The following is a 16567-nucleotide window of genomic DNA, read 5'->3' as shown; positions in this document are numbered from 1 at the left end:
AATTATGCAGGTACCAAATGTATTATATTCCAATTTCACAAAACCAGATGCAAAATGAAAAAATTACAAGTTCTACTACAAAGTTGCACAAAGTTACCCAACACCTGAGGTTCAGAGAGGCTGTCAGGCATACAAGGTCAGTCCTGTGTACATGCCGAGGTCACTGATAGAAGCTGCCTATATAAAACACTGGCAGATCCAGTTGAGTATGCAGGATTCAGGCAGAATACACTACACCATGAAGGATATCTTTGTTCTCCTGTGGCTCCTGCCATGTGTGATCTCCGCAGCTCAGCTGCCAGAACCACGTGAGCTGATTTCTTTTCTTTTTTATTGAGTGGCAGCAAACATTTTGTGGTGTAAATAGGCAGATATGTTATACTAGAGTGAATTAGCATCCACAAAAATGGTGTACGACAGATTACTACCTAACCCTGTCTTATTGCTCTGGTTATCATTATGTATGGGACCAAAATCATATTATATCCATTTACAAAGTAACCAAATAAAGATGAGGAGGAGAATTGACTTTGTAGACTGTAATCAATAGCTCATGCCTTGTACAGTGATGTATAAACAGGTTAGTAATGAATGAATAAAACATCATTAGCAGTCAAATCATAGAATGTGTTATTTCTAAGTAAAACATGTCTGTATCAATATTGTACGAATAAGTTGTATTTATTGTATTGTGTATTTAGTTATTTCATTATATGTTAGAAAACAGACCACATGCAGCACAAATAGTGAATACAGTGATATAGTTATACAGGTTGAGTCTCCCATATCCAAATATTCCGAAATACGGATTTTTTTTGGCATAACTGACAGAATGAGACCTTTGATTTTTGATGATACAATGTACACAAACTTTGTCTAAGGCACAAATTATTAAAAATATTGTATAAAATTACCATCAGGCTGTGTGTATAAGGTGTATATGAAACAAATGAAATTCATTTCTGTACACAAACTTTGTTTGAACCACACAATTATTGAATATACAGTACCGGTGACTGCTCTCTGTGGGATTACTATTCTATGCTGTATATGTTTCCCATGTGATGATCAGGGAAGCATTGACACCGGGGGGTTATATTTACTAAAGTGAGAGTTTTTAGAAATGGAGATGAGTTTATACACTAGCACCTTTTAGAAGATAATAGCTAGAATCTGTTTGGTTGCTATGGGCAACATCATCACTTATAAAAACTCTCACTTTAGTAAATATACCCCTGGTAATGCAAATGGATCCTACAGAGATAGTGCTAAATCATTGTGACGATAATTGTTATGTTGTTATGGTGTCTATGCAAATAATGAGTGTGCATTATAGCATCTCACCACACCGTCTGCCAGCAGACTTTACCTTTGTTCACCTAACACATGATTCATATAAATATTTTTTTTCCGTACTTCACTTTTGAGAATATCGTCCAATATCATCTAATGCAGATTAAATCTCCATAACAATCTTAATCCTCACTATGTTTTCAACATCTGTTGTACTACCTTCTGCCTGATTCCATGGGTCACAACACCAAAGCAATAAATCTAGAAATGCTTTAATATTCCTAATCCCACCCAGGGACCACCAAAGCAAATCCTTATATGTGCACCATACCGCCGGCCCACCCAACCATTACTTCATTCCATCCAGCCATTCCCAAAATGCTCTGCGCAATCTCCAAAGTTTTACCAATTCCATGCCCTAAATCACTAAGCTCCGCCCCATTTGCCCACATAAATTTGTGACTCTTATGCTAAAATCAGGACTATTGTCAGAAGTGTCCCTACCCTCAACTTTACAGCAGATATTCACAGACCCTCACCACTATCAACTAGGGGTGTGCACCAGCCACTTTTCGTGTTTTGTGTTTGGGTTTTGGATCTGGATCTTTCTTCGTGTTTTGGATCTGGATTGGTGTTGCCAAAACCATCCTTCCGTGTTTTGGGTTCTGGGTTTTGTGTTTTGGATCTGTATTTTTTTGAAAAAAAGCATAAAAACAGCTAAAATCACAGAATTTGTGGTTTTTTCTGCTCCTATGCTATTATGAACCTCAATAACATTAATTTTCTCTCATTTCCAGTCTATTCTGAACACCTCACACCTCACAATATTGTTTTTAGGCCAAAAGGTTGCACCAAGGTAGCTGGATGACTATGCTAAGCAACACAAGTGGGCGGCACAAACACGTGGCCCATCTAGGAGTGACACTGCAGTGGCAGACAGGATGGCAGTTTGAAAAACTAGGCCCCAAACAGTACATAATGCAAAGAAAAAAAAGAGGTGCAAGATGGAATTGTCCTTGGGCCCTCACACCCACCCTTATGTTGTATAAACAGGACATGCACACTTTAACAAACTAATCATTTCAGTGCCAGGGTCTGCCACACAACTGTGGCTGAAATGATTGGTTCGTTTGGGCCCCCACAAAACTAGCTGGCAATTAATCTGTCCCTGCACAAACTGGCTCTACGGAGGCAAGTTGTCATCCTCATCCTCCTCATCCACTGATTCCTCACCCTCTTCAGTGTTGTGTACATCCTCATCCAGGTAAGCTGGTCTCTCTGGAAGAGTTGATAATTCATTTTGATGAACGTCATCTTCTCCACATTTTGTGGAAGCAACCCCCTACGCCTTTCGCTGACAAGGTTCCCGGCTGCACTAAACACTCTTTCGGAGTACACACTGGAGGGGGGGGGCAACTCAGGCAAAATAGAGCCAGTTTGTACAGGGGCCTCCAAATTGCCTCTTTTTCCTGCCAGTACAGGTACGAACTGTCTGACATGCCTACTTGGATGCTGTCACCGATGTAATCCTCCACCATTCTGTCAATGGTGACAGTATCATATGCAGTGACAGTAGACATGTCAGAAATTGTTGCCAGGTCCTTCAGTCCAGACCAGATGTCCAAACTTTTGTCCTGCCTGCCCTGCCTCACTGCCAGCGGGTTGCTTAGGATACCTAAGTTGTTTCCTGGCAGCAGCAGTTGCAGGAGAAAATGAAGAAGGAGCTGTTGACGTGTCACGGTCCGCTTCAGCTGACAGTGTTTTCACCAGCAGGTCTTTGCACCTTGTGTCGGCTGGAAAGAGAGACACCACGTAGGCTTTAAACCTAGGATCGAGCACGGTGGCCAAAATATAGTGGTCTGATTTCAACAGATTGACCACCCTGGAATCCTGGCAAAGCGAATGTAGGGCTTCATCCACAAGTCCCACATGCCGAGCGGAATCACTCCGTCTTAGCTCCTCCTTCACTTTCTCCAGCTGCTTCTGCAAAAGCCTGGTGAGGGGACTGACCTGACTCAAGCTGGCAGTGTCTGAACTGACTTCACGTGTGGCAAGTTCAAAGGGCTGGAGTACCTTGCACAACACAGAAATCATTCTCCACTGCACTTGAGTCAGGTGCATACCCCCTCCTTTGCCTATGTCATAGGTGGATTTATAGGCTTGAATGGCCTTTTGCTGCTCCTCCATCCTCTGAAGCATATAGAGGGTTGAGTTCCACTGCGTCACAACCTCTTGCTTCAGATGATGGCGGGGCAGGTTCAAGAGTGTTTGCTGACGCTCCAGTCTTTGGCACGCAGTCGCTGAATGGCGAAAGTGGGCAGAAATTTTTTGGGCCACCCAAAGCGACTCCTGCACGCCCCTGTCGTTTTTCAGAAAATTCTGCACCACCAAATTTATTGTGTGAGCAAAACATGGGACATGCTGGAATATGCCCAGATGTAATGCCCGCACAATATTGGTGGCATTGTCAGATATCACAAATCTCCAGGAGAGTCTAAGTGGGGTTAGCCACTGTGCGATGATTTCCCTCGGTTTCTCTAAGAGGTTGTCGGCGGTGTGCCTCTTACTGAAACCGGTGATACACAGCGTTGCCTGCCTTGGAACAAGCTGGCGTTTCTGAGATGCTGCTACTGGTGACGCTGCTGTTGTTGCTGCGTAAGGTGATACATGTACACAGTGGGCTGTTATAGTCATATAGTCCTTAGTCTGCCCTGTTCCACTTGTCCACATGTCCGTGGTTAAGTGGACATTGGGTACAACCACATTTTTTAGGACACTGAGGACACTTTTTCTGACGTTTCTGTACAGTCTCGGTATTGCCTGCCTAGTGAAGTGGAATCTAGATGGGATTTGGTACCGGGGACACACTACCTCCATCAATTGTCTAAATCCCACTGCACTAATGGCGGACACCGGATGCACGTCTAACACCAACATAGCAGTCAAGGCCTCAGTTATCTGTTTTGCTTCAGGATGACTACTGTCGTACTTCATCCACCTCGCTAAGGACTGTTGGAGGGTCAATTGTTTAGTAAAAGTAGTGGTGTTCCTACTTCCTCTCTGGGATAATGAACAACTCCCAGCGCAAACAGAAGCAGCGGCAGCAGTAGGCGTAGCAATGCAGGATCCTCCGGAGGAATCCCGGATAGGAGAGTCAGTCATGCCAGTGACATGGCCTGCAGGACTACTTCCGATCCTGACTAAGGAGGAAGTTGACGAGGAGGGAGTTGACGGTGTGGTTTGCAGGCACTTGGATACAACAGGACAAAAGGATTTAGGTGTCCCTGGACTGCTTATGGTCTTAGCCAAAGTTTCTGAACTTGACAGTAACTTTTTATGAAAGTGCTGCAGGTGACGTATAAGGGAGGATGTTCCTAGGTGGTTAACGTCCCTACCCCTACTTATTTCACCTTTACATATGGTACATATGGCAAGACAGTTGTTGTCCGGATTTGGATAGAAATATTGCCAGACCAAAGAGGTGGAATGTTTGGTCTTCTGCCCAGGCATGACCGTGGTGGGCTTTTTCATCCCACGGACAACAACTGTCTCCCCCGGAGCCTGATTTAAACAAACCACATCACCATCAGAATCCTCCACGCCAACTTCCTCCTCAGCGCCAGCTACACCAGTATCCTCATCCTGTTGTATTTCAACAGTCACATCTTCAATTTGCATATCATCAAGTGGACTGTGGGTGCTCCTTCCAGCACTTGCAGAGGGCGTGAAAATGGTGGAAAGAGCCACCTCTTCCCATCCAGAGTTTGGAAGGTCAGGCATCGCAACCACCACCACACATGGACTCTCCTTGGGGATTTGTGATATCTTCTTAGAACGCACAGTTCTTCGCTGTGCTTTTGCCAGCTTAACGTGTTTGATTTTTGTAGCGGGAGGAGGGCTTCCATCGTCATGTGAAGCTGAACCACTAGTCATGAACATAGGGAAAGACCTTAGCCGTTCCTTGCCACTCCGTGTCGTAAATGGCATATTGGCAGTTTACGTTTCTCCTCAGATGATTTAAATGTTTTTTTTTAAGGTCATTTTCCTAAACTTTGTCATTTGGGATTTTATATGCCCTCTACTATGACATTGGGCATCGACCTTGGCAGACGACGTTGATGGCATTTTATCGTCTATGTCATGACTAGTGGGAGCAGCTTCAGCATTAGGAGAAAGTGGTTCTTGATATTTCCCTATTTTATTTTTATCGGACAACAGGCCTGATTCAGACCCGGTCGCAAGTGCTGAGCGCTCGCAACCGGGTCGATGGTGGCCCACAGCGCATGTGCATGACGGAGCCAGCTCCATTGTGCGCATGCGCGAAACCCGGCTAACGACGGGCACTCCATCGCTCCGGGTCTCGCAACAACGAGGGCGAGCTGTCGATGTTGAGTGACAGCTCGCCCTCTTTTGTGTCGGACCAGGGGGGGTGGCTGTCCAAACAGAGGCATTCCCATGAGAACGCCTGTCATTTGGGGGCGGCCCCACTGACATCACGAGTGATGTCAGTGGAGAGATTCCGGCTATGTTAGAGCCCAAATCTCTCTGGGGCTTGCGGCCACGAGACCCTTCCACAAGGGTCTCGTCGCAGGCCCGATGGTCACGATGGTCTTGACCATCGCGACCATCATCATGGCCGCTCGCTGTAGCTGTGGGTGGTCAACCACAGCTATGCGAGCGGCCAGCAGGCCGTTCTAAAAAAAAAAACCCGGCCCTGATTCAGAGCGAGCACTCTGTCAGAGCGACCGGGTCTGAATCAGGCCCAGAGTTTTGTCTTCCATTTATGTTATATTGATATATACGTGCGGCTAAGGCGCACACAAACACAGAAAAGAAGAATTTTTTTTGGAGTACACTTTGGGGGTTACACCACCCTTTAACAGTTGAGCCAGCTGGCCCTTTACTTATGACACAGGCGCACGCTTGGCACTGCTCCTTTGTTGATGCACGTGCAGCTACAGCGCACACAATTCACAACACAGAAAAGAAGAATTTTTTATTTTTTTTTAAGTGCACTTTGGGGGTTACACCACCCTTTAAGAGATGAGCCAGCCAGCCCTTTACTTATGACACAGGCGCAAGCTTGGCGATGCAACTTTCTTGATGTACGTGCACACAATTCACAAACACAAAAAATATTTTTTTTTGCACTTAAGGGGAGCACCCCTGATGGACAGACCACCCATTGGACAACACTACAGCACCCCTTTAGGACTACAACCTTTATGGGACACTGCACAACACAACCCAGCCAGCCCCTATAGACTTTTGGAGTGGACACAGCCCCTATGGACAACTGACTGCACAACACAGCCCAGTCAGCCCCTATGGACAACAGTAGCACAACACAGTCCAGCCAGCCCCTATGGACAACAGCAGCACAACACAGCCCAGCCAGCCCCTATGGACTTTGGAGGAGTGGACACAGCCCCTATGGACAACAGCAGCACAGCAAGATGATGAAGTTTTGCCTCGATTTCAGTTCCGAGTCCGGTGGGAAAACCCGAGCCGGACTTGGTTCTCGGCTCAGATCGGAGGGGCTCGGGGGGCTTCGAATTTCAGAAATCCGAACCCGCTCATCCCTACTATCAACACACATTAGCTCATTTACGTCCACCATTTGCCGTCACTATTTCACTCTTCTCTAAAATGCATAGGCATCACAACACCTTAATTTCCAATATTTACATTACTATAATACTTTATTTATATGGCACCAGCATATTCAATAGAGCTATACAATCATTCAATAATGGGCACAACAGTCACTACCCCATTGGAGCTTGCAATCAAATCACCCTTCTACAGGAACACATAGGGCCTGATGCTGAGTATATTCCCTGTATTTAGAATTGTATGCATCCTGCGGTGCTTCTGCCCCTTATTTGTGCACTTGGTTTACTATAACTAAATCCTCATCCTCAGTGCTGCCTTCACTCATAATTTGTGTATGTGAGAACACCCCATTACAGCCCAGTTATATCACTTTGGTTGTAGGTCTAGATATTAATGAATTGTGTGAGGCTCTGCATCACCTGTATTCAGTGCCGGATTAAGGCTTGTGGGGGCCCCCACCAATAAAATTGACAGCCTGCCCACCCCTTATACTAGTATGCCCCTTACCTTGAAAAGCCAGGAGCTCTGTTCATCGGTTCCACCCCCCCGAAAGCTTGCCGCGGAGGTCCACAGCTGCTGCTGCGGCTGATGTCCTGGGCCAGGACCACATGCTAACTGCTGGGTCTTGGCTCCAAATCGCTGCCCATGGCTGTTTGATGCAGTGCGATGCCGGGCCCACACAGATGACGAGAGGTGCGGCCTTGACGAGAGGTGTGGCCGGGTTGCGGGAACCTGTCAGTGGCCAATGCGACCTTGCACTGCAGCCAGAGGGAGAGAGGCGCCAAGGGTCCTTCACTAATGTTGCTCTTGCCCGGACTGGCCTCCCCGGGAGCTGGTCAGGTTGGGGCAATATGTGCTGCAGTGTGGGGGCCCCCAAATGTGTGGGGGCCCCTGGGCGACCGCCCCGTCCACCCCCCTATAATCCGGCCCTGCCTGTATTGTGCATTGTGAAAACACAGAAGATGCACTCCACAAACAGGCGCATATATTCAGCTCAGCAGCATCAGCAAGCCTCAGAGACATTTTATTCTTTACACAATAGAAGGAGGACACAGCACCCAGAGGAAGTCCATTAAATCATAGGGGGGACATGTAAACTCCACACACATAGGACCTGATTCAGAGATGGATGCTAATGTGATCACAGCTGTAATGTCGTATGCAACGCAGCTGCGAAAATATGCTAATGGTTCCAAATCTTACCTGAGCATAAGGACGCCAAACCGCTGCTTTCGCGTATGACGTCGCTTACATGCGTAAATAACCGTAACATTGATGCACATCAATCGGCCATCTTGCCCTTGTGGCAGGTCTGACCTGCCACAGACTTGGCAGCTCTCCTGACAAGCAGAGCTGTGTAGGAGATTGCAATGGCTAATTTATGCATACCCATGAAACGGTGTTCAAACGGAAAGACACACCTGCATTTTTCCGACCATCCCCCGTCACCACCCCAAACGCTGACAGCTTGTCACTCACTCTGCGATGGATTCCTCTGTGCATCTGTAGTCGCAGTGTGATCTATATGCATGCGCGATGGCAAACAATCGCTCGAATCTGTGGGGTGTAGGAGCGCAAACTCTGCATGTGTTGATGGTTTATATGTTTTGTCTTGGTCCTCAGTTGCCGGTGACATAAACACAGGTGCTTGTATGGTCTGTAAAAAGTAGTGCTCCACCGCTTGTCAGCAGGAGCGTGAGCTCCGAGTACTCAGTTCACCGGCCACCTTTTCGATCTGAATGGTCGAGCTGTGGACCAGATGGTAAAGTCACGGAAGGCTCCCTGCTGGGGAGGTGTGTGGGTAGTGAACAAAGGGCCTGATTCAGAGCCGGACGCAATTTGTGGATGGTCGTTCAGGAAAAGGGGGTGGCTATTCAAATGAACCGTTCGCTCTTTGCGGTCTGTTCACGCCTCTATGTCTGAACGAGCGAACAAAACATGCGGTCATTTTTTGGATAACTACGCCCCCTGGCCGCTCGCATCTTACGTCATGTCCGCTATTTATTAGATTAATCGAGTACATCGACCAGCCTATGAACTGCTCGCTATTCTTGTGGTTGGTGTTTCCTACCACAATCTTGCGAGCAGTTCTGACTATAAAATAACCCAGTGACGTGGTCAATGACGCTGCTGTATTAATTATGCACACCCATAAAACGTCCGTTTTGACCTTTAAGCACGCCTGCGTTCGGATCTCCACTCCCCATTTACAAGCACCTTCCCCTGTTGCCACCCACATACGCCTCCTCCTGTCACTCATATTAGCAGGCATTCGCTATTTAGCGAACAAACAATTTTTGGCCGCACTGACTGGTTCGGGCATGCGTATTATGATCCGTACGCATGCGCAGTTGGGCAAACATCGCTCGGAACGAACGAGCGGCCGCTTACGAGCGGCTCTGAATCAGGCCCAAATCCCGTGAGGTTGACTTTGTTAATACGGCAATCTTCTAGGTGATCGGCAATTATAAATCCAATGCACAGGCAGTCTGACAGAGCTTTTGAGGAATATTACTTGACGCGTTTCTCCGGGTTTAAAGGTCCTGGTTTCTTCAGAAGGTACCCGGAGAAACACATGAAGGAATACTCTGCAAAAGCTCTGTCAGACTGCTTGTGCATTGGATATACACCCACACACCTCCCCGGCAGGGAGCCTTCCGTGACTTTACCATCTGGTCCACAGCTCGGCCGTTCAGATCGACAGGTGGCCGGCGAACTGAGTACTCAGAGCTCATGCTCCCGCTGACAAGCGGTGGAGCACTACATTTTACAGACCATACAAGCACCGGTGTTTAGGTCACCAGCAACAGAGGACCGAGACGGAACATATATCAACACACGCAGAGTTTGCGCTCCTGCTGTTGGGTGGTGGAGCGCTACACCCCACAGATTACATGAGAGGCAGTGTCTGGGGTAAGTGTGTGGATTATACAGGCACTGTGCCTCAATATTACCCGGCTCTATGCAATGGTAACAATTTAATTTCTTTAGCAAACTATTTAACACAGTGAAAGATATATTTGTCGACTTCTTTCTGGGAATACAAAGGACTTTTTTATGTGGACCACCTACACTGACACAGTTTCTAGGACAAAAACAAATCCTTGTACTTTCCCAGTGCACAGAAAGCTAATACCTTGTATTGATATAAAGAGCTGGAAAGTTTTATTTTAAAGCACTGAAATTTATATTATTGTTATGTTCTGGGTTGTTTGTGGACCCGGGGTGGTAGCAGGAGCGATCACAAGAGCAGATGTAAAGGTAAATGTGGAACTTTTAATGATTGGCTTAACAGACATGGGAATGGCAAGAAATTGTCCAGGTATAGCACTAAAGTGCACTTAATAACTGCAGTGGAGTAAATGGGAGAATGTCCAGAAAGTGACAGGCAGGAACAGTCCAGTATACAGGTATGGTGAGCTGTAACAAAATGCAGGCAGAGGTAACGAAGTCCAGCTGGGTGTAAAAGGAGGTATGGTGCAGGGAAACAGCAGGTTCAAGTTCTCAGGCAGGGGAAAAGGTAAATGGAGGGTGCAGGGTAAGTCTAGCCGACACAGGTGCTCAGGCAATAGGAAAGGAAATTGGAGGAGGCAGGGGAATCCAGCAGGGTTGGAGCAGGTCAGGTGAAGCAGGCTTATGCAATGAAACCAGGTGAAAGCACAGGAACTCACTCTCTCAGCTCTCACTGAGAAACACGTTGCACTGGCAATGCAAGGGAGCTCTGAACTCCCTTAAATCCCCAGTGCTCAGCCGTGACTGGTCAGAGAGGAGCATGTGACACAACAGGATAGGGCAACTAGGTCACCTGACTGGAGACAAGATGGCGGCGCCCATGCCAGAAAGGAACAGAAGCACCACCAGGCCTAACCAGACCAGAGTGACAGTATGCCCACACGGAACCACGCACAGCAAATGCTCCCCGCCAGGCACCAGTGCCACCGCCAGACGCCCCTCGCCTTAGCGTCCTCACAGGTATTAACCGTCAACGACCATGCCGAGAAACCCTGGTCGTGACAATTATATTGTAACAATTTTTATTGATCGGTTTATTAAACATATCTTATAGTACCATTTGTGTTTTCTTCACATATAACCGCTCCAACATATTTTATCTAGTCCATAGTGCCCCGGTCCAAAATAAGCTCTTGTGTCCCCCCTTCAAATTTTTTCAACAAACACAAACACTGTCACAAGTACGGATCCATGTAGTGTGTTCTCTGTTTCTTTAAATATTTGTATTATCATTATTTACATGACACCACAAGGGGTCTGCACAGAGCCTAAAGCTGGGTACACACCATAGGACTGTGTGACCCTGCGATACAACAATATTTTGCACGTGCCGTACTCAATGCACGATCCGGTGTATGATTGCGCAATATATTGTTCCATGCTGCATGTAACAGCACCGCGCTGTTCACTGCATTGTCCCATCTGCCGTGCAGAGCAACAGATGAATGGTGTGATGAACAACCATCGTGAATGACGGATGGTCGTACACACTATACTGTACCTTTAGCTCCATGGGAGTTTTCTGTCCCCCCTATTTCACCTTAGGAGACCCGCGTTATTATGGTTTTACAGGTGTACCGATCGCATCATAATGATATATCGTATGATAAATCGTATAGTATGTACCCAACTTTACATAGTATGCTACTAAATACAGTATAGATAACTGTTTGTTATAAGATGATTCTATAGTGGCCTTAACCAATATGTTTTTTTTGTTTGTCCTCTTTCTTTTGAAAACCTGGAAAACAGGACAAGTACGAGCTGCCACTGATCAAGAGATTGCAGATCTGGCTGAGCAGCTGTATGCTGCAGATGTAAACAAAGCTGACAGCAGTGACGTTACATTGAACCTGCAGTATATGGCGTCTAGTGGAGAGACCAGTTCAGGAACCGACTTTTCCAGCCAAAAGTAAGCTGTTGTTTTCATGCTGATGCTTTAAGTTTGTAGTGTTTCACAGGCCAATTATTTTCCTTGATATTTGGTGGCTTGTACTAGTATCTGCAGGGCCGCAACTTGGGGGGGGGGCTAGAGGTGCACGTGCACCAGGTGCCGGATTGCAGGGGGTGAAAAAAGCTGACTCGAGGTGGCTTGGGGGCTGCAGATCCAGGAAACGGCCATCCAAAAATGGCCGCCACTAAAGAGGAGACAAATGCTAGAGGTCCTTACTGGCCCTCTAGTGTCTGTCACCTCTTTGACGGCGGCCATTTTTGAATGGCAGTTTTCAGCAGATTCCATGCGGACTAGCCGTCTGCATGGACTCTGCTGAAAATGGCCATCCAAAAATGGCCGCTGCCTAGGAGACAGATGCTAGAGGTCCTACTGGACCTCTAGTGTCTGTTAGGCCACTGCAATGCACACAGCGTTTACGGTACCGGGAACGCTGGTGCTGCTGGGAGAAGATGCTGAAAGCTACATCTTCTCCCGTGAAATCCCCTGGCAACAACCATAAACCCCCTGGCAACAAGTATAAACCCCCCTGGCAACAAATATAAACCCCCCTGGCAACGAGCATGAAACCCCATGGCAACGAGCATAAACCTCATGGCAACGAGCATAAACCCCATGGTACTGTACAAAGACATCAAGCATGGTGAAATTTAAATTGACAGTTTAAAAGTGTTGAGTCAAGAGACTGTTGTTAAGGCCTATGCTATTGAGAAAATGGACTTTGTTGAATAATAAGAATGTCCAACTTTGTCCAATAAGAATGGCCAAGCCCAAGTTCTTTTGTGTGACTCTCATCTCATTTTGTGTCCGAATTGCTACGAGGAAAAATGTGTGTAACATGGAGAAGCTTGTAGCGAGGGAGATGTTAGTAGTGTAGTGTGCTACTGTGCAGTCTTCAACAAATACACCAGTGACTACAGCTGTACATTCACTTTCAACTAATAAACCACAGATCCTGGTTAATCTACCTGAGTGATCATTGCCTATACAAATAACTGCTCATGTGTACAGTAGTCTGCTTATCTTCCAGACTGCACACACATTCTCGACAGGGTACACACCGGGGATGTGCAGTCAGGGTAGGCAGGGGAGGCAGAGCCTCCCTTAATACTCCTGAGATTTGATATAAAAATGATCAGAATAATACAAATAATATATTTATAACTTATAAACATCTTCTTTGTTTATTGTAATCATTTTTTTAGTTAACACTCACCAGCTTTGTGGAGCTTACTGGGACTGCAGGGAGACGAGAGATGAGGCAGCAACAGGTCAGCCTCTCTTCTGTATACTCAGACACTGCTTGCAGAGCTGCGGGGCGGGACCACACCATGGGCAGTAAGCTGCACAGAACTAATAGAGGCAGGCCACTGAGTATGGGGGGGGTGTGCCTTGAGCACTGACGGACACCTTGGATGCCTCATCTGACCAGGAAGTGAACTGCAGAGTTTAGAGATCAGAACTCAGTCAGCAGCAGCATGAAAAGACACAGTGATGCAGGTACAGTAGGAGAATAAATGGACACTCTAGCTTAGTGTAGTGAGGGGATAGTTACAGTGAGTAGGGGGTGAGATAGGCTCCTAGCACTCAGACCCATCTCCATGTGTGCCTCCCCAGCCATTGACCTCACCGCACATCACTGGTACACACTTGGCAGATGAATCAGCCATCCGGCTGACCCACTGGCAGATTTAGTTAGGATGTGTCTGTGCTTACAAACTTACTAATCGGGTGACCAATATGTCTATCCAGAGGCAGATGTGCACGATATATCTAAACGATATATCACATCTACCGTGTTGCATGGCCGTCGTCACGATATATCTGTTTTTGACATACACACCTGCAGATATGATATATTGTACAATGTGTACCCAGCATTAGACACCAGCCAGTCACCTTGTTATGGAGCTGACAGTGGATCTAATTTATGTTGTGCACAGAAAGGCCTATACAGGGGTAGAGACATTATAGCAGGAAAACCTTTGGTGTGAGGGCCCGTGCTGGCCTGCTCAGCATAGGGCTGAAATACCCTGGGTAAACTGGCCAGGTTCTCCCTAGCAAAAACTAACCCCGTACACTAGTGGCTCTCCCCAGACCCCTGGTTGGTGGTTGTGGAATAATGAAAATATTAAGAAATAAATGAAAGTAGATGTTGCTTGTGAACTATGGGGGTCATTCAGACCCATTCGCGAGCAAAGGATGCTCGCAAACGGGTCGATGTTCCCCCACTGCGCATGCGCACGACGGAGGGAGCTCCGTCGTGCGCATGCGCGAGACCCGGACTGCGACAGCCAAGCTGTCGCTCCGGGTCTCGCACCAAAGGGGGCATGCTGTCGATGTTGATTGACAGCACGCCCCCTTTGGTGGGCGTGCCTGCCAGATGGAGGCGTTCCCATGGGAACGCCTACCGTCTGGAGCCGGCCCCACTGACATCACTAGTGATGTCAGTGGGAGTGATTTTGGCTCTGATAGAGCCAAAATCACCCCTGGGCTTGCGGCAGCGAGACCCTACCGCAGGGTCTCCGTCGCAAGCCCGATGGTCGCGATGGTCAAGACCATTGCGACCATCATCATGGACGCTCGCATATGCTGTGGGTGGTCACCCACAGCTATGCGAGCGTCCAAGAGGACACTCCATTTTCAGGGAGGAGGGCCCTGATTCAGAGCGAGCGCTCTGATCAGAGCATTCAGCTCTGAATCAGGCCCTATATGTCCCATCAAATCTGTCATGCTTTTTGCGTTAGAGGATGCTGTTGCTTTTAGAACTATAAGCAACAACATACTGTACACATAGTAGCACAGAGTATATTGGCATTTGTAGAACTAGCTGGGACACGTAGTTCACCTGTAAAACACTGGTAAATGGTCGCTATGTCCTGTGAAGAGGAAAGTCGTAAATATGCATAGCATCTAAACAATGCAGGGGAAAGCCTGGCGGAAGCCCAGCAGCTCAGGGTGCACTAGACATGCCAGCAAAAAAAAAACTACTTTAAAACGCTTCATGTCACCAGAATATGGGCTCTGCGTTGAAAAATCTTGGATGTTGCAAGTCTGTGCCCAACACATCTGATTGCACCACTCTCTCACTAAAAGTGTATACTAATGGAAATTGCCTTTGTAAGGATCTTTTTAGTCTCTGCCATGTACATCCTCCCAAGGCAATTAAGAACTCTTCAGGGCCCTAAGCCTTCCATAGGACTAAATAAAGAAGAAGTCCCTCAGACCATTTGAAATCTAAGATTCTCTCAATTACTGTACATATCTATGATAGAGCATACATGCCTACCCTCCCAGTTTTCGCGGGAGGCTCCCGATTTTTCGGGTAACCCCCCGCACCCCCGGAAGGGTAGGCATTTCTCCCGCATTCTGCCCACTTCCTAGTGAAGTGGGCAGAATTAGGAGAATACCCGCGGCAATCGCGGGTCTCCGTGAAGGGGGCGGTGCTTAAACTGTGATTCTGCATGAATCACAGCATTTGGCCCCGCCCCCTATGTAAATTGTGCCCAATCGCGGCAATTTTACCGCGAGGGAGCTGGGCTTAATGACGCGAATCATCAAGCCCCGCCCCCGTCGGCCCCCTGCTGCTTCTCTTACACGGGCTTCTCCCGGGAAGAGAATATTAAAGGTAGGCAACCCTGTGATAGAGATGTGTGCCGACCCCCGGTTTTGGATCTGTATCTCCCCTGGTTTTGGATCTGGATATGGTTTTGGATTTTTTTCCTTGGTGTTTTGTTTTTAGGTTTTAGTTTTGGTTTGGATCTGTATTTTTTCCAAAAAATTATTTAAACAGCTAAAACCACATAATTTGTGCCTGTTTTTGTTCCTACAGTATTATTAACCGTAATAACAATCATTTGCAGGCATTTCTAGGCATTTTTAACCCCCTCACAGCTAACAATATTGATTTTTCTATTTTTCACCAATACAGGCCAAAGGCTGCAGCGAGCTGGCTGGCTAAAGTAAGCAACAGAGCAGTGGCACAAACGCACGTCAGTTTAAAAAAAATTAAGGACATATATGAAACATTGCCACACAGCAGTGGCAGACAGGATGGCAGTTTAATAACTATAATAATGTCAGTCGGCAATGCCCCAAATTGTGCCAAATGTAAAGGAAAGAAGCGCAAGATGGAATTGTCCCTGCCACCCACTCTTATGTGGGATATTAAAAAGGACATGCACAGTTTAACAAACCAAGGCCCTGATTCAGACCCACTCGCGAGCGGCTGTCCGCTCGCAAGTGGGTCGATGGTCTACACTGCGCATGCGCACGACGGAGGGAGCTGTCGTGCGCATGCGCGAGACGCGACGAGCGAAGGACTTTCCTTCACTCGTAGTGTCTGATCAAAGGGGGCGTGTTGTCGATGTTGATTGACAGCACGCCCCCTTTGGTAGGCGTGCCGGGGGCGTGCCTGCCAGACGGAGGCGTTCCCAAGGGAACGCCTACCATCAGAAGCCGGCCCCACTGACATCACTAGTGATGTCAGTGGGAGTGATTTTGGCTCTGATAGAGCCAAAATCACTCCTGGCCTTGCGGTTGAGAAACTCAACCGCAGGCTTCTGCTCGCAGTGGCGATGGTCGCGATGGTCAAGACCATCGCGACCATCATCCTGCACGCTCGTATATGCTGTGGGTGGTGACCCACAGCTATACGAGCGTCCAGGAGGACGCTCCATATTTATGGAGGTGGGC

The 16567-nt window shown here is 47.4% G+C and overlaps 1 protein-coding gene across 1 annotated transcript in view; it reads left to right on the top strand.

The window, feature by feature from the left end:
* The first annotated feature begins 208 nt into the window (after positions 1 to 208).
* The window catches only part of LOC148534647 (uridylate-specific endoribonuclease D-like), a 46217-nt gene continuing 29858 nt past the window's right edge, over positions 209 to 16567 (top strand). The window contains exons 1-2 of the mRNA XM_088466196.1: positions 209 to 308; positions 11674 to 11833. Of these exons, the coding sequence (XP_088322322.1) occupies positions 209 to 308; positions 11674 to 11833 (260 nt within the window). The remainder of the gene's footprint in view (positions 309 to 11673; positions 11834 to 16567) is intronic.

The sequence above is a fragment of the Taudactylus pleione genome, unplaced genomic scaffold (genome assembly GCF_031769625.1).
Source record: "Taudactylus pleione unplaced genomic scaffold, aTauple2 ptg000065l, whole genome shotgun sequence".
NCBI lineage: Eukaryota > Metazoa > Chordata > Amphibia > Anura > Myobatrachidae > Taudactylus > Taudactylus pleione.
This window is presented reverse-complemented; position numbering and strand designations above follow the sequence as displayed.